At 44.5% G+C, this 18,443-nt stretch overlaps 1 protein-coding gene and 1 pseudogene across 2 annotated transcripts in view; one reads left to right on the plus strand and one right to left on the minus strand.

Moving 5' to 3' along the window:
* Positions 1 to 229: 229 nt before the first annotated feature.
* The window catches only part of CLNK (cytokine dependent hematopoietic cell linker), a 192,877-nt gene continuing 174,663 nt past the window's right edge, over positions 230 to 18,443 (minus strand). Inside the window, exons 18-21 of the mRNA XM_089326849.1 lie at positions 16,572 to 16,741; positions 15,144 to 15,221; positions 10,991 to 11,146; positions 230 to 829 (exon numbers count right to left, since the gene is read on the minus strand). Coding sequence (XP_089182975.1) covers positions 683 to 829; positions 10,991 to 11,146; positions 15,144 to 15,221; positions 16,572 to 16,741 — 551 coding nt within the window. The 3' untranslated portion in view covers positions 230 to 682. The remainder of the gene's footprint in view (positions 830 to 10,990; positions 11,147 to 15,143; positions 15,222 to 16,571; positions 16,742 to 18,443) is intronic.
* Positions 563 to 18,443, plus strand: part of LOC149127679 (small ribosomal subunit protein eS12 pseudogene) — a 117,719-nt pseudogene continuing 99,838 nt past the window's right edge. The window contains exon 1 of the transcript XR_016229748.1: positions 563 to 690. The product of XR_016229748.1 is annotated as a small ribosomal subunit protein eS12 pseudogene (transcript). The remainder of the gene's footprint in view (positions 691 to 18,443) is intronic.

Raw genomic sequence — 18,443 nt, forward strand, 5'->3', positions numbered from 1 at the left:
TTACTTTCAGTCAGACTCATGCTTGCCCAAAAGCTGGGGTAGTTTATAATCCTCCGAGTTCCTTACCAGGAAGCTGCTAATTCCATTTGGTGCAACGCTACCCTGAACAGCATTATGTTGGAAACTGGTCTTGTGGCTGTTCTGCACCTTAAAGTATTTCCAGTTTCTGTATTTCAGATGATATTCAAAAGTACTCTTGTTTCCCATTCCATGTTTCTTCCCAATAATCGCAATTTTCAGGATTATAGATAAAATAAGGCTAATGTGCATCTTTAGTGTGAAGCACCATCCACACATTGTAAAGGGACTGTCCAGACAGTTCTCAAACAAGGGCAGCTCAGTCCGTAAGAGCGTGGGTTTGGGAATCTCACGTGCTAGCTGCAAGCACTTAGGCACCTGCTTCCTGAAACCTTCATTGCTCCTCTGTAGCAGGCGTCTGATGGCCATGCTTATAGTCTGTTTAGAAAAGAACAGGTTACTACTTTTGCATGTTATAAATATTTCCTGTGTGGCTTAAGCTTTCAAAACCATGATTGATTTTCTGATTTCTGTTACAGAATGTTTTTCTTTTACTACAAAGTCAAAAAGTTATCCCTTGAAGACACAGAAAATAATCTTTTGAAATAAATGAAAGTGATGGAAACCTTGAATCCACCATTCGGAGGACAGAGCAAAGACCAGGCTACCAAGGTGAGAAGTGCCTGTTGAGAGGCAGGGGCTGGGTCAGGCAACACTGTTCCCTGTGCTCCCCGGTTTTGTCTTTCCCATCAATTAGTACGATAGGAAAAGACTTGTAGTGCTGGATGATGTCTTCCACAGAATCAAATCTCTGAAACACAGAAAAGAAAATTCATAGATTTTTTAAATATCTTTTTTTTATCTGTAGGTTTAAGTGTCCCATTTCGCTTAGCAAAGAGGTGAACTCATTAACATCTTCAGTATTTAAAAAATTGATTTTTTTTTACAAAAAAGGATGTACTATGCAAGCTCATGAAAGATAAGTGTAAGAACCATGACAATGGAGCAAAACAGAACTTAGAGCAAAAGTGAACTCTGGGCCAGCGCCATGGCTCACTTGGCTAATCCTCTGCCTGTGGCACCAGCACCCTGGGTTCTAGTCCCAGTTGGGGTGTCGGATTCTGTCCTGGTTGCTCCTCTTCCAGTCCAGCTCTCTGCTGTGGCCCAGGAAGGCAGTGGATGATGGCCCAAGTCCTTGGGCCCTGCACCCACATGGGAGACCAGGAGGAAGCACTTGGCTCGTGGCTTCGGATCGCCGGCTGTAGCAGGCATTTGCGGGGTGAACCAACGGAGGGAAGACCTTTCTCTCTGTCTCTCTCTCTCTCTCTCTCACTGTCTAACTCTGCCTGTCAAAAAAAAAAAAAAAAAAAAAAAAAAAAAAAAAAAAAAAAAAGAAGAAGAAGAAGAAGCAGTGAACTCTGGAAACGTACAGTTCCTACCAGCAAAGTGTTCCTCAGAAGCAGGTGGCACTGGTCAAGCTTCGCTCTTGTTACAACTTTCCTATCCCGAAGACTTGGATGGGTTCATCATCCAGCACGCAGTCTTGTGGGATCTCTGATCCACCTGTTCCCTGACTGTGACCAACTAAAATGTAGAAGCTCTGAGCTTGGGCTGAGTGAACTGGATTGAATTGCCTGCAGTGGCCCTTCCCTCCTGCAAACCGTATTGCTCTAATGAATTCTGTGCACAGAAGGGACAGTGATGGCCACAGAACTGCTGATAGCTCTCAGTCAACTTAGCTTTCTCCCTGGGCTTCTTGTGAAATCTCAGGGTGGCTGCAGATCTCAGTGTTTTGAGAGATACACAGATAAATTGCTATGGCAATTTGATGGAAAGTGAGATTGTTTCAAGTCTAGGGGAATCAGCAAGTGCTTTGAAGTGGGTTTGATGTTATGGGGAGATTAAGATTAGTTTATCAGGTGGGTTTAGAGGATGTTCGGGACATGTCCAGGTGTTGAGAAGGCTGGAGCATAAATGGGAGTGCTGGTTAGGTGAGTTTGGAGAAGAGAACATTGGGAGATAATTAGGAAGAACTTGCATAACCTGCCTCCCAGTACTTAAGACAAGTTCAGTGCTCAGTAGCAAATCTGTGCACTTAGCAGGGCAGGTGGAATGATTTTTCTCTGAAGAGCTAAGGAAATTGAAACTCAGGGAAGTGGACTGACTTGCTCAGGGTCACACAAGGGGAGATGCAGGGCCAGGAGTGGCCTTATTTTCTGGAAAATTATCTGTTTTGTCTATTATGTGACTTTGCCCATGACTAGTGACCTCTGATATCCCAACAGACCAGCATGGAGGGGACACATCCTGGGGGAAGAAAGCAGAGGGGACACTTTGATGCTGGTTTGATTTTGTCTCCTTTTTCCTCTTCCCAGGGCATCCTAGGTGCAGGAAAGCTGGCAAGTCTCAGATATACAAGGGACTTCAGAAAGATCATGGAAAAATGAAGATAAGCTTATCTTCATATAAAACATTGAAACCCATGCATTTTCCTACAATGTGTATTTTTCATGAAGTTTTTGAAGTTCCTTCATATGAATGGATTTAAAGAAGTTGTTGCTGAACTAAATTTATCTTTTAATTCCATTTTTCACAAACTTTTGGAAATTCCTTTGTTTCCAATGGAGAATGAGGTTGATAAGGTTTCTGTCCACATGTACATTACCTACTCATGGGAACAGACAGGAAATAATTTCCTATATGAACAGGTACTTTCATTTAGGAATGTATGTTGTGAAAATGTTCACCTTGGAGTTTGAGGATCTCATCTGATGACCCAGGAGCTTCCCTTGGGGGCTGCATGTGGGTGTTGGGTGGGAACATCCTCTTTCCTTTGAGGGAGCATCTGGTTGAAATGCTAGGAACTGTGACTTCTGTGGCCATCTCTGGAGGGTGTGAAGAGCAGATAGGCAGTGCACTGAGGCACAGACTTCAGGAAGGAAGCGTGGGGGCATATGTTTCTCAGTGTCCCCTCCGTTCCTGTCCTGGTCCCGTGAGTGAAGATACTTTCCCCCTCTCCCCACTGTGGCTGCTAGTTGTTGGGTTTGTCTTTTCAAACCCCAGGAGCACAGAGCTCTGACCCAGTCTGTAAGGGACTTGCCCCTGCAGCTGCCGCAGGGTTGGTGGCAGGGATTTCCTGGAGTTAACTTGTATATCAGTGCTTTCATGTGGCTGCAACAAAATACAATACGCTTGGTAGATATAAACAATGGAGATTTCTTTTCACAGCTGTGGAGGCTGGGAATCCCAAGATCAAGGCCCTGGGGTCTCCCTTATAAAGGCCCTCATCCCAGTCATGAGGATTCCACCTGCACAATGTCATTACCTACCAAAGCCCCATCTCCTAATTCCATCACCTTGGAGGTTAGGGTCTTAATATATGAATTTGTTTCATTTTGTTTCTTGGTGGGGGACAAGCCTGTAGGACATTGCACCACCTCTCTCAGATATCCAGTAAACACATGTTTCTACTCATACCAAGGCTAGGTGGTTTCCAAGTGGTCCAACAGAGAGAGTAATTGTCATACCACTGTGGGGTCATCCAAAGTAAAGGACCAACGGAGCCTAAACACCTGAGTTCAAAGCCTGGCTCTCCTCCTCAGTGTCTGTGTGACCTGGGGCAAGTTTCTTATACTCTGTGTCTCAGATTCTCTGTCCATGAACAGTGGTGGTAGTGTTAGGACCTGCCTCTGAGGTCCATTGAGAGGATTATCTGAGCTGATGCCTGCATTGCCTTTGGAAGAAAGCATGGCACACAGTGAGTGCCAGGAAGATGCCAGCCATCCCCACTCCTTCCCACCTCTGGCTCAGCCAAGAACACCAGCAGAGAGCAATGGAATCTTGAGGACATTCCTAAACTCTATCCGAAGTCTTTAGGAAGAAAGTTCCTGTCTTTCATTTCCAATGATAAACTAAGGATTAAGTTTTCTTCCTCTGTCATCACATTTGACAACACCAGAAGGGATTAATGAAAATAAGCTTTCCCAACAGAATTCTCCCGTGAGATGGGCTAACCCATTGCTATAAGGAAATCTTCTTTTCTGATCTCAATCTTCAGAGGCAAATGCTTTGGTTTCTCATTCCTGTTTTCTTTAGCATTTCCCCAGATAATGGATTCAGTATTAATTGTTTTAATAATCTACACGACGACATTTTATATGAAATTACAATTTTAACAGGTGGTAGGAAGCAAGGCAGGAACAATTAATCATACTGTCATTTCTTATTATTGGCTTGTGTGAGTCTGGTGGGCTCACGTCTGAAATTCTGCCCTAAAGAGACTTTTAAAAACATTATAATTAGGCTTTTTTTATGTAAAATTATTTTTCAGGGGGACAGCAAATGTGATGCTATTAGATCTTAAAATCTGTTTAAACCTTTTGTTTATTCTCTGCGGGGACTGTAGTCAATGTCTCCTTGCCAGAAGGAAATAAATGTGGGTACACACTTAGGAGTGAAAGAAGGAAAGAGACAGAGACAGAGAGAGAGAGAGAGAAGGGGGAAGGAGGGGAGAGGAGAAGAGAGGAGAGGAGAGAGAGAGAAGGGGGAGGGAGGGGAGAGGAGAGGAGAGGAGAGGAGGGGAGATTGAGATGGAGAAATGTGTGGATGTCAGGAGAGAAAGAGGAAAAGGAAGCAGACAAAGGAGTAGAGAAATACATCTATGGTGCAGTTTGTTTCTGTCTCCTAGTCTTTAACGTGTAATCTGTCAAGTGAATGTCTACTGTAATTTTCAAGCCCTTAAACATTTGCAGAGCAAGGAAAGTCTTTTAGTTGAAATGGCTCCCTTCTCTCCCTTCCTTGAGCGTTCAAAGCAATGTTGGCAAACACAGCTTGGAAGACTTCAAGGCAGGGCTGATGTTTGATGTAGGCAGAGCTCTGGCTCTGCAGGTTGTTTATGGCAGGTGTCTCCTAGTGGCCAGGGCCAGTGTTCCACCAATCTGCCGTTTGCTCAGCTGCATGCATAGATCTGCACAGTGTTCCCAGAGCAGACACTGAATCTAATCTAGTGCAGGCACAAAAGCAATGCTTAGCTAACAGTAAATGAATAGTTGGGCATAGTGGGCTGACTAGTGCTCCCACCCTCACCCCAGAATCTGTGAATGTTACTGTGCATGTTATTGTTTTATTGGTAAAATATGGTGTCAAGGATCTTGAGAGGAGGAGCTTTCGAGAGGGTGTCTGGCTGGATTCTAGAAACCATCATGATATCCTTCTAAGACAGAAGAAGGTGGCAGAGATTAAAGGTGATTTAAGGTTGTGTGACCACAGAGGTAGGGGCTGGGGCCAAAGGTTGTCCACAGCCTCCAGAAGCAGCAAGAGGAAAAGGTTTCAGACTTGCAGCCCCAGAACTATGAGAGAATATAGCCTGAAGCCCCCCGACTTGTGGTCCTTATGAGAGCGGCTGTAGGAAAAAAACGCAATGGGTGATCCCTAAATTTGAACCCAGACATGAATTTTCAGCACCTGGCTAACTGACCCAATAACTAACATACAGTACAATGGTGCTTCCAAGTTGTATGCTTCACAGGCATGCCTGGGTTTGCCCGCCCCCTATGCTGTTTGGGGGTACAGAGATGGGGAGCCTTCCCTGGGTTTCACCCAGGCTTCTCCTGTAGTCCTCATGGTCCCATGTGAGTATTTCCTCTGGTGCCTGGGGCACAGAGCCCTCATTAAAGGGCTCAGGGGGGCTGGTGCTGTGGCGCAGCGGGTTAACACCCTGGCCTGAAGCGCCAGCATCCCATATGGGCGCCAGTTCCAGTCTTGGCTGCTCCACTTCCGATCCAGCTCTCTCTTATGGCCTGGGAAAACAGTAGAAGATGGCTCAAGTCCTTGGGTCCCTGCACCCATGTGGGAGACCTGGAAGAAGTTCCTGGCTCCTGGCTTTGGATCGGTGCAGCTCCAGCTGTTGTGGCCATTTGGGGAGTGAACCATTGGATGAAAGACCTCTCTCTCTCTCTCTCTCTCTCTCTCTCTCTCTCTCTCTGCCTCTCCTCTCTCTCTGTGACTCTGACTCTCAAGTAAAAAATATATTAATCTTAAAAAAAGAAAGAGCTTAGGAATCATATAAGATGGGAGTGGAAATGAGCATCTGTGACTGTGTGTGTGTGTGTGTGTGAGAGAGAGAGAGAGAGAGAGAGAGAGAGAGGGAGAGGGAGGGAGGGAGGGAGAGGGAGAGAGAACCTCTGTATTTACTTAACTTTGTATTACACTCAGAAGAACTCCCATGAGCTAGGTGTTGCTGCATTGTCTGTGTACGTAAATTCTGAAATTTTCAAGACAACTAAAGAAACCAAACCACACAAAACAAAAATTATGCTTGAAAACCCTGATTCTCATTGTACTTTCCTCGCTAAGTTGGGTGAAGATCTTGTTATTTTATTTGAACATCAAATGAAATAGCTGGTGGTTGGCTGTTTAGCAGAACCTGGCCGTACCAATTTTATACTTGTAATTTTTTAAGATGTGGGGTTCTATCCCAGCAAAGCAAAGAGCTTGGGTTGTGAGAGTCATGAAGAGACAGAGCACAGTCCAGACCACAGCACAGATCCTACAGGGCAGAGGCAGAAAGACTCACTTGTGAACTGTAATTTTTCACTCGGTCACTGGTACATAGTACTTTGCAAGTAAGTGTTAACTGTTCTTCAACAGTTATTCAACTGACAGTATTCCTGGCTATTTGCAAATAGGTATGGGATTGTTTGCACTTGGTTATGATATTATCTGAAGATGTATGAGGAAGTCAATCTTTTTGCAAAGTATATTGATTCCCAGTGTTGCCATGTATGAGGTGTGATCTTGGGCCAATTACTCAACATTTCTGTGCCTTAGTCTCACCATTTGTTAAAAGGGGATACTGGCAGCACCTCCTTCACAGCGCAGCATGGTAATGAGGATTCAATAGATCAGGTTAGTTGATAACTGCTAACTCAGAAAAATGCTGTGCCTAGGAAACATACCTAAGTGTTCAACGAAAGAAAAGGAGACTGTTGTTTGGGAGATGCAAGGGAGTAGAAAAATTCTCAAAATAGAAAGGACCTTCCTAAACTCTCCAAGGCAAATCTTCAGTGGCAGTAACTAGAGCAGCTCATCTGGAAGCTGAGGGTCTGATCTGTGGGCTGCTTTAGGGGACAGCTCCTTACTGGCCCATGCAGCCAGTGAATGGCTGACCATCTGATTAGATGTTGTCAGGATGTCAGCAGACAATTGCTCTGTGTCCCTGCTTATTAGCAAACGAAAGTGGGGCTGGTAATAAAAGCTGTAACCTTGTTATAGGTCTGCTGTGGTCTGAATATGGTGAAATTTAATCAACTCCTGCTGGAATTTGAGCCCTGTAATGAGATTATTAAGAGGTGGGACCAGGCAGGACCTTTGAGGAGTGATTAGGGCTCTGCCCTTATGACTGGATTAATCCATTTGTGTTGGGAGTAGATTGTGGATAATGGGTGTTCTGAGAGGGCTCTCTGCTGTGGAAGCTGATTGGGCTGGCTGGCTCTCTCACTCCCTGTCTCTCCCCATGTGTGTTCTCTGCTGCTTCAGGGTGCTGCCAGCAGGAGGGCTGTGACCAGATGCCAGCCCTTTGACCCTGGACCAGAACTGTGAGCCCAAATAGACCTCTTTTCTTTATGATGTGCGATCCCTGGTGTTTAGTTATAAACAGTAGCAAAGAGACTAAGATAGGACATCAGTTTCCTCACTCATAAAGGAGTCTTTTTCAGAGGCTAAATGAAAAAGCAAATTAAATGGCATCTGGAGGAGGGTCTAGCACATGCCTGGGCACAAGGGCCACTTTCCAAGGAAAAGGAGCCCTTAAACTCAAGCTTTTAAAAATCACATAATGCTGTTAAAAAAAAAAAAAAAAAAAAAAAAAAAAAACCTTAGTGATCTGGAAGTTGGCCAGTATGGAAGGTTTAAGGCAAATAGATCAGATCTGGAAAGTCCATCAATCATGAGTCTGTATTAGAGTGAGATTACATTCTAGCTATCAAAATGATGCTTCAGATGACAACATAATAATGAACGCTTGGTACTTGTGTGTCTAGTTCTGACAGTACCTTTTCTTTTTTTTTTTAATTTTTTTTTTTTTTGACAGGCAGAGTGGACAGTGAGAGAGAGAGACAGAGAGAAAGTTCTTCCTTTGCCGTTGGTTCACCCTCCAATGGCCGCCGCAGCTGACACGCTGCGGCCGGCGCACCACGCTGATTCAAAGGCAGGAGCCAGGTGCTTCTCCTGGTCTCCCATGGGGTGCAGGGCCCAAGCACTTGGGCCATCCTCCACTGCACTCCCTGGCCACAGCAGAAAGCTGGCCTGGAAGAGGGGCAACCGGGACAGAATCCGGCACCCCAACCGGGACTAGAACCCGGTGTGCCGGCGCCGCAAGGCAGAGGATTAGCCTAGTGAGCCGCGGCGCTGGCCAGAACCTTTTCTTAATGTGGCTGTATTGCGTATATTTATGTAGAATCTATTCATTTACCCATGCACCTGTTGATGCTAAACCAGCCCGGCAGCAAAGACTGGTGAACTGATGTCACTGTTGCCTGTGGCGCTGAGTGATCTCTCCAAGCCAAGCATGATTCTCAGAAAAAGGGCTATAGGTCAGACACTGGATTAAGCCCTCTGACTGTATTTTCACATGCTGGAAAGGTTTCAGCTACCTGAAGCATTTTGGCAGCCCTGGCAATAAACCCTATTTTGATATCTGTTGGAGAACAATAGGTATCAGTGTGAAAGTTCTGGTTTTATACTGAGGTAGGTAGGGAGGCAGTCAGCAAGAGGAGCTGAGATTGCCAGCACCTCACCTGTGCTGTAGCCTCACCTGCACTGCCCAAACCCAGCCTTTGCAGGTATCTTCTCAAACATGCTCTTTCTGCACCGTGGAATAAATATAGCTTCTGTGATTTTACCACTTAAAGCCAATATCAGCTAAAGATATTCAATATGACTGCCAGAGTCATCCTTGGAATGACATTTAGTTCATTATAAGGTCACTGTAATAAAATTACCATAGCTGACACTCCAGCTCCCATCATATACTTGAGGTCATGATACTTCCCAGGTTTTCATAAGAGGACCAAGAAGGCTGGTGCCGCAGCTCACTAGGCTAATCCTCCACCTCGGTGCTGGCACCCTGGGTTCTAGTCCCAGTCAGGGCACCGGATTCTGTCCTGGTTGCTCCTCTTCCAGGCTAGCTCTCTGTTGTGGCCCGGGAAGGCAGTGGAGGATGGACCAAGTGCTTGAGCCCTGCATCCGCATGGGAGACCAGGAGGAAGCACCTGGCTCCTGGCTTTGGATTGGCACAGTGCGGCGGCCGTAGCAGCCATGCGGGGTGAACCAATGGAATGAAGACCTTTCTCTCTGTCTCTCTCTCTCTCTCACTGTCTAACTCTGCCTGTAAAAAAAAGAAAAAACAAAACAAAACAGGAAACAGGTGGTACTGAAACCCCTTCCAACCCCACTACTTTTGAATATTTGACTAAGCCTCACCTTGGGCACCACTCTCTGTGCCTCCAGATTATTAAGGGGCAGCCCTGAAGCTTGTTGAGCGCAGCCCTTTCTTGAGCTTGCCTGTACCCCCTCCTGAACATACACTTTCACTTTGCATGTAAATAAATCCTGCTGCTTTGCTGACCTTTGCGTGTTATCTTCTCATCCTTCAGTTTCCTCTTGCATTGAAGACAGGAATCTGGACCCAGCCAGACCCACAACATTACTGCCTTAGTTTGCTAGGGCTGCCATAACTAAGTGCTACAGACAGGGCAGCTTAAGTGATAGAACTTTATTTCTTCACAGGTACGGAGACCTGAAGTCCAAGGCCAAGTTGTGGGCAGGGTTTGTTCCTTCTGAGACCTCTGTCCTTGGCTTGTACATGCTTGTCTTCTCTCTGGGTCCTCACCCAGTCATCCCTCTGTGTCCTGACCTGTTCTTCTTAGAAGAAGACCAGTCCTCTTGGCTTGGGGCCCACCACATGACTTCGGTAACCTTAATTGTTTCTTTAAAGGCCTATTCTCCAAAGACACATTTTGAGATACTGGGGTTGGGTCTTCAGTGTGGGAATTTTTTGGGAAAGGGACCCAGTTCAGCCTGTCACACTGGCTGAAAGATAAAATTGAGACCTGGAGATGTTAAATAAGAGTCACTGAATTGTAGAAGTCTAGACTTTTTATATTTGAGGAACGTAAAGCCCAGAGACAATAAAAGATGGCTTGAGGTCACATCCTTAGTAATTGGGACTCACAACTTCCCTTCTTCCCTCTCTCCCTTCTTCCCTGCTGTCCTTCATCCTCAGAAGAAGAGTTGAGTGAGTAACCTCTCACTGCCCTTTCACCTGCTACCTCTATGTATTTGACCATTTACTTATTTTCTCAGGCTCAGTTTCTCCACATCTAAGACAGGAACTATCCTTACCTCCAAGAGTTGTTGAGGATTAGAATAAGATAATGCAGATAGGCTAGGCCTGGCACACACGTGTTCAGAGAAATGTTCTCCTTTCTCATCAGTTTGTTTATATGGTTATTAATGAATGCTGTCATGGATCCATCCTTCCCCCTGGCAACCCGTCAGCAGATGTGTCCTGCAGACAAGTGTGTGGCGCATGCCACCAAAAGCTGTGACTGAGTTCACATTGATTTGGGAGACACTGACTTATTCATAGCTAGTGCTAATAGACCTTAGAAATGCTGGGAAGGAATGTTGGCTTGGGCTTCCCATGGAGGCCCCCTGGAGGGCAGAATTTCTCAATGTGTTGTGTAGAAAGGGTTTTCTGCAATAGGCGAGGCACAATAAGGGTGCCTGGAATGACTAGGACTGGGGTGGGGGGTTGGGAGGATATTTGTGCAGACTGCTGCTTCCAGCTACAGGGTGGTATGCTCTTCTCTGATCCCGTCATCACTGGGACATGGACACATGACTCCCCGCGCCCCCGTGACTTTCTCTTGGACGGTAGCCTGGAAAAGGGAAGCAGTGGACTTACACCCACCTCATCTCCTCTGAGTCCTGTCCCCAGGGCAAACTGCTGATTCCTCTCCAGGAAGCGGATTTTCACGTTGTAGACTTTGTTCCCATAAAATACCACCAAAACATAGGGCTCCTCCTTGGATTTCGTGGAACAGTCTCGGACCAAAAAAGTACCGTCCTGAGGCAAAGAAGCACATGGTCATCTTCTCAGGCACGCCAGCAGCCTGCCCCTGCAATGGTGGCAACCATGATGTTCACGTGCGTGAAATACCCACGTGAGTTCAGTTTTTGGCAAACCTGCAATTTATTTAGTTTAACTCAGTGAGTTTTTATTGAGTATCTGTTTATGTATGAGTTCTTGTTGTTTTCTGGGATGTGTACCAAGAGGGGAATGATGCTACGTTCTTCCAAATCTTCCATCATCCTTTACTGACCTCAGTTTAATGCCTACAACCTTGGCATGGCATCCGTGGAGAAGTGTGCCAGCCTGACTTGTGGTCTGACTTCTCATTGCTCCTACAACCTCCTGCTTCTGGCTCTAACCAAGCCATCATGTCCTGAAGGCACTATGTCTGTATGGAAAAGCCCTCCTCCAGCCCCTCCCTTGTGCGCTTCCCTTCAGCTGTCAATCTTCCTACATTACCTATTCTGCCTGATGCCCAGCTATTATTCTAGAAATAGTGAAGCCACCATATGCCTTGAGGATAATAAGATTTTAACCTAGTAAATTGGTCTTCATGCAGAGATATGTCCATTAGGACCCGAGTTCCTCAAAGAGGCATGGGATTTCAAAGTCACTGATACAAACATTAGTGGAGAGTCCTTATGAGGGAGGAGCAAATATAGCTGGGTTGAGGCAGAGGCAGGTGTGGGACTAGGGGTAGGAGTTGGGGGAAGAATGTGAAATGTCTGAGAGATGAAGGAAGCCGGAGCTTCAGTGTTCCAGAAGCCATAGGGTGGAGACCTATGGCTTCCCGAAGGCCAGTGGTGTCACAGCTGAGATAGAAACAATTAGACACCCTTCACCTTAGAGACAGTTCAGGGTGAAGGCCCGCAGGGCAAGGGCTGAGAAATGCAGCAGTCCCGCTGGCATGAATACACTTGAAAGGCTTAGCTTTGTGGTTGCCTTGTGTCATTTGTATAAATTAAGTTACCAAAAAATCTGTGACTGTTATTGTATAGGCTCTTGTGTAGATGGGTGTAGATGATGTGTAAAGCATAGATATTATGTATAAGGAGTTATATTTTAATCATCGTTCCATGTAATTTGTGTAGATTATATGTTATCTATCCATATATAGGCATAGAGGATAAATGACATCTATAGTTATATATAATTAATAATTATAGATCTTACAGACATATATATATATAGTGGTCATCATAGAATGTCATACTACATAATACTAAAATCTAATGCAGTACTGTGATGATGTTAGCACTTCATCTGATTTTTACGTAAACTTTGAATGAGGGAGGTGTTTTATCTCCATTGTATAGCTAAAGGACATAGGGTCCAAAAGCTTCAGTGAGTTCCCTGGATCATCACAGTAAGTAAATGGAATTCCTACAGATCAAACCCAAATTCTTACTCTTTGGCCACACTAGCCCCTGAGTGTGTCATGTGGGATTGAGGAATTTTGGGCATTTATACTGCCTAAAATATTCCCCCATGACAGAAGCCTTAACACAGAAGCAAAGAACCTTGCCAAAGATCAGAAGAGGGAGGAAGCTAAGACCAGGGGCCAATCTGGGAGTTTATTATCTTAAATTCTGGAGTGAATTTGTCAGCATGAATCTGGCAGTCCTTCAATGTAAATTTTGTCTCATAGACAGGAAATGTGTTTCGACAAAACTGAGACAAGTAAAAAAGGGAAATATGAAAAGTCATTCAATGGAGACTTTGCTGTCCTAGTATTTCCTGGGAAGAGGCAGAAGCAGGCACAGAGAGGGAAGAAGGAAGCGTTACTGAGTGCCCAAGGGTTCCTGAGGACATGGGGAGCAAGAATGCTGCTCTTCTAGCACAGTCAACATACAGGGTCCTGGGACGGGTCTGAGAGCAGTTGTTTCCTGATGAGAACAGGGTCTGTGAGTGCAGTGTTGCCCTGGGCTCTGGTAGCCAAGGGGAGCTGAGATTGAGGTCTCCACCTTAGCACTTGCCCTTCTAACCCAGCAAGGCCAGCCATAGCTGGATTTTGGGTGCAGAAGATGAGGAGCTCCTGGAGGTGAGGCCCTGACCAAATCACACATGGCTCCTATAGAGCTGCAGTGGCTCCCAGAGGCAGGCAGCTGTGAATTCATGAAAAGAGCATTGATCTTGAATTGGATTTTGTAACTTTCTTCACTTAGTGACCCAGGCCTTGGCTAAGCCTCAGTTTCCTCACTTAGGTACTGGGTAGTTCTATTGTCCCTGTGAACAATGAGTTTCCCATTGCTGCTATAGCAGATTGCCATGGACCTAGTGACCTTAAAACACAGCTTTGTTGCCTTACAGTTCTGGCAGTCAGGAATCCATTGTGGATCTCGTTGGACCAAAATCAAAAGGGTGACTTTGTTTTCATGCTTTTCTAGAGGTCACAGGAATTCCTGACTTGTGGCTCCTCCCTCCTTCCTCCACCAATCAATCTAGCCTTTCTTTCCCTTATCACCTCTCCTCTTTGTCTCTGACACTCCTGCTTTCTCTGCCATGGGCCCCTGTGATAATAATGAGCCCACGCACATAATCTGGGATAGTCTCTCCATCTAAACTTCCTTGATATAATTGCATCTGCAAAGCCTCTAGAAGCTTCTAGAAATTAGGATGTGGGCATCTTAGGGAGGAGCTTTATTCCATTTACTATAGCAATGTACAGTTTATTTATTTTATCTTATTATGCAACATGAACTCTGAGAATGGGGTTTTATTAAAATTTATTAGAGAACAATTTTTTTGTTTTGCCTATCCACTAATCAATTAACTCATGTTTGTGTTTCCTCATTCGACAGTGACCATTGCACTTGCTGTCTGAGTTGCATCAGTTAGTCAATGTTGTATCAGTCTTGAGAGACTTTCTGTCACTTCTAAGCAATCTGGTGTATTTCTCTGCACAATGCAGCAGCTTCTTAATGATTCATTATTTGAAATGATCGTTGTGGTAGTCATTTGACCTTATCACAAATACTCCAGTTCTTCTCTCCTTTTGGTCATATGAGAGGTCTGTACTTCCTCTCATCCTTTGAAGTTGTCTTGGTCATGTGACCGACTTTGGCCAATGATTTGTGAGCAGAGGTGAAGCATCAAGAACCAGCGTGTGATGGTAGAAGCACACCAGTGAGGTGGAGGCTCCATCAGCCTGTCTTGAACGTGGAGTGCAAGCAGGAAGTAAAGTTTTGTTATGCTCAATGACTGAGACCTTGGAGTTGTTACTGCAGCATAACCCATCCTATCCTGGCAGTTTCCTTTCCTGGGGAGGTGAGACACAAGGACTGACTGGACCCTGAGCAGGCCTTGGCTAAGAAGGTGACACTTGAAAGACACAGAGGAGGCCCTTTCCATTCTCATCTTGAGACCCTAGCTTCCACAGTAGATCCTCAAGAGTTCCATAGAGTTGATTTTTCTGTTGTTTACTTTATAGATAAAGAAACCTACCCGTAAAGTTCATTAGGAAGTTGAGAAACTCTTCACTTAAAAATTTCCTTTATCGGAGCTGGTGTTGTGGCACGGCGAGTTAAGCCTATGCTTGCAATGCTAGTGTCCCATATCAGAGTGTTTATTCGAGTCCTGGCTGCTCTGCTTTTGATCCAGCTTCCTGCCAATGCATCCTGGGAAGGCAGCAGAAGATGGCCCAAGTATAGGGACCCCTGCTGCTTGTGTGGGAGACCAGGATGGAGTTCTCGGTTTCTGGCTTTAGCCTGGTCCAGCCCTGGCCATTGCACTCAATTGGGGAGTGAACCAACAGATAGAAGATATCTCTCTCCCTCTCTTTCTCTCTGTCACTCTGCCTTTTAAATATATAAAATAAATCTTTTTTAAAAATTCCCTTTGTCATGACAGCTTCCCTAGCATTGAGAAACACAGGGTGAGGCAGAAACCACCGCACCAATGTATGCTGCTCACTCTGTCCTGTGGATCTATGAGCAGAGAACCCTGGGATGGCAATGGAAATGAGGACAGTGAGCCCCATGGGAGGTGTTACCTTATTCTCCTTCATTAATGCCTCTTCTACTACCCGGCGACCGTATTGTCCAATGTACCACTCGCTGTGCTGGATACCCTGCAGGATTGGTTCACAGATGAGAGTATTAGGGTCAAAGGAAAGTACTAATTATGAATTGATTCAGAATTTATTTTTGTTCCATCAGTGCTCAATCACAGATTATTTTATTGTAGATATCCAATTCACAGAATTTAATCTCAGAACCTGCAGAAGCCCACAGATGCTTGGGGGAGATGGGTACAGACAAACTAATTAGTTGATTAGAGTCTGGTCACTACTGGAAGGAACTGGAAGTTGTATTCCAGTTGAGAAAGGTCCTTTGGCCCCACCCTCTGAAGGAGAAACAAAGCCTCCACCTATCCCTGCTTTCTGAATTTGCACCTGCTCAGTCCTTGTGAGGTGGGATGCGTGTGGGTAGTGAAGCCTGGGCTGTCTGCGGCACCATCGAACAGCAGGGAGGGGCCGGTTTTGTGGGGCAGCAGGTTGAGCCACTGCCTGTGATGCTGCTGTCCTATATGAGCAGCGGATGCTGCATCTGATCCAGCGTCCTGCTAACAAGCCTGGGGAAGTAGCAAGTGCTTGGTCCCCTGACACCCACATGAAGCTGCTGACTCCTGAGTTTGGCCTGGCCCAGTTCAGGACTGTTGTAGCCATGTGGGGAGTGAATCAGTGGATGAAAGATCTTTCTCTCTCTCTGACTTTCAAATAAATAAATAAATATTTAAAAAAAAAAAAACCAAAAACAGCAGAAAGAGGAAAGCAGGGACAGAGTCCAAGCATCTTTGTGTCACTTGCCTGGAGTTGCTCAGGGCAGCGTTGGGATATGAACTCTAGTCTGTGTGCCATGTGTCCTATTTATATCAATGATGAATCACTTAAAGTTGTTTTGATTATACAATCCACTGTGGCAGGAAAAGTAGAGGGCAGTCAGAGAGATGCACCCTGAGCTCACAATTCCTTCCCAGGTTTCCAAGGATCACATTTTTTTTTTAAGCCATCCCTCTGCAAGGCCCTTTTTTGTTCAGGATCCCAATGCATCCCTATACCACTTCTGTGAGATGAGTGTGTCAGGTATTGTTAACCATACTGGAGACGGACAACAGAGGCTTAGGAAGAGGGACTCTGTTACATAATGAGCCAGCCAGTGATGATGGCATTGGCACTGGTCTCCCAATCAGAGCTTCTGATCCCTCCAGCACAAACCTGACCCATCCAGTGAGGGCTACATCAGTGAATGGGAGCTTTGTCTGTCTCAAATAAAAATTTTTAAAGCAATTTAAAAAGCATTTGGTGAAAAAGTAATATGTTGTATGCCAAAATACTTTAAAAATATTAAAAGCCAATGATACATAGCCAGAAAAGAACAAAGCAACGCCAATAACAAGAACTTCCTGTTGGTCTAAGCACATTTAGGAAGAGCTGGCAGCACAGTGTCTGCTGTACCTTATGATCAGGTGGCGTGGGACAGGGCCTTCTCCAGCCTGGGGGTTCGCAGGGCAGCTTGTTTTTATGGGGGCCGTAGCCAGCTGGAGACTGGCATCTCTGAGGGGAAGAGGACTGTGTGCTCCCTGTAGGATCTGGGAAGAGGAAGTTCACATTGAGGTATGATTTGGTTACTGATTCAGCCCATTTGACGCCCACCCAGGGTGAAAGCCTGCCCTCCCACCCTTCTCTGTGGGACTGTCATGGTGTCCCTGACAACACCCTACCCAGCCACCTCAGCCCCTCTGTGTTTCTTGCTTTGGTTTTTGCCTCGTCCCCCCTCTTTCCATCTGGCACTCAGAGAAATCTCCAGAAGATGTAATTCTAACTTCACTATTCCTTCTGTTCAAATTCTTTCCGTGACCTTCTTCCCAAGAATCTGAACATTTTCCTTCTGTCCACCATGCTCTGAATGGCCTGTCTCTTCTCACTTCTCAACCCTCATTGTTGTTCCTCCCCAGCCGTCCACTCTGTTCTGGTCATGACAGATATCTTCCATTTCTTAGATAACCCAGACCTGTCTCCAAGTCAGGAGATGCTTTCCTTAAAAACAGCAACAACAACAACAACAACCTGGAATATTTTTTGTAATGAAATATCACTTTTTTTAATCACTGAGAATGGCTGACAGACTATATTTTTGAGACTTATGTATGTGGTAAATATTTTGTTAAAAATGAAGAAACTGAGCCTCTCATCTCATGGCAAACAAGAAACAATATTTTTTCCCAGTTATACATTTAAGCATTAAGCTTTGCAAGTACAAATTGGAATTTGGGAAAGCTTATATCTGCCATTGTGACATAAGAGTATCCCAGTAGTTGAGTTTCTCTGATAAGAGTGTGAGTGTTCCTTGCAAATGTACTTACAAAAATATTACATTATATTACATAGATTAAACATTGGAAGATCATTTCTTATCTGTGAACCATTATTTTCCAAGTGACCAATGCATGATGCTACAAAATTATGCCTGGGTAAAAGATTAATTCAAATGCAGACAGACCAATTGATTATAAGGTTACAGAATAAAAGACATTCATCCACAGGGTTTTGATTTTACATGGCTCCCAAAATTTAAGCCACTGCCACTTGGCAAATACTGATGTAGTACTTTCTCCATTTACTGCAACTTAAACGCATATTTCCACTGCCTGTCCTTCCCATTGTAAAATAGGAATTATGTGAAATCCATACCAAGGACAGAGTGAGGTGTAAGGAGAAATACCAAGCAAAGACATTTGTAAATATGTTGGTAATTTTAAGCAAGGATTAACTTTAAAAAAAAAAAACTCATAAAGCCTTGGGAGAATAGAAGCAATATGCAAGTAAACATAGCTTGCCATACAAAAATAGCATATAAATTGAAGACAAATGACTGATGTGAAGTTAGAATTATGCACTTTGTTACCATAAATCAGTCTAAAAAAGAATAAATAAATTTACAGTTCTGGTCATAGTTTAACATGAACTTGGCAAGAATGTGGACTATTTTGGCAAATTTCTGAGATGAAATCCTAAAATAAAACATTTAGCAAATATTTCCATGCCAGTTTCTATAACATTTGGAGTGTATCTGTATTTATTCTGCTTCTTGTTATCAAAAAACCCAGTTTCTCTCTAATGACACAAAGAAGGACAAACAGTATTCCTGACATACTGAAGACTTTAGTTTAATGGCATTAATGAATGTGGCTCTTCATGTTGAGCCAAAGAGTATTTGTTATAAGAACTTACAAGCATCAAAATATTTGTTGCAGAAATATGTTTGAACACATAGTGTAAATTTATCACAGT

The sequence above is a fragment of the Oryctolagus cuniculus genome, chromosome 2, assembly GCF_051225735.1.
Source record: "Oryctolagus cuniculus isolate XC-2025 breed Fujian yellow rabbit chromosome 2, ASM5122573v1, whole genome shotgun sequence".
Classification (NCBI taxonomy): domain Eukaryota; kingdom Metazoa; phylum Chordata; class Mammalia; order Lagomorpha; family Leporidae; genus Oryctolagus; species Oryctolagus cuniculus.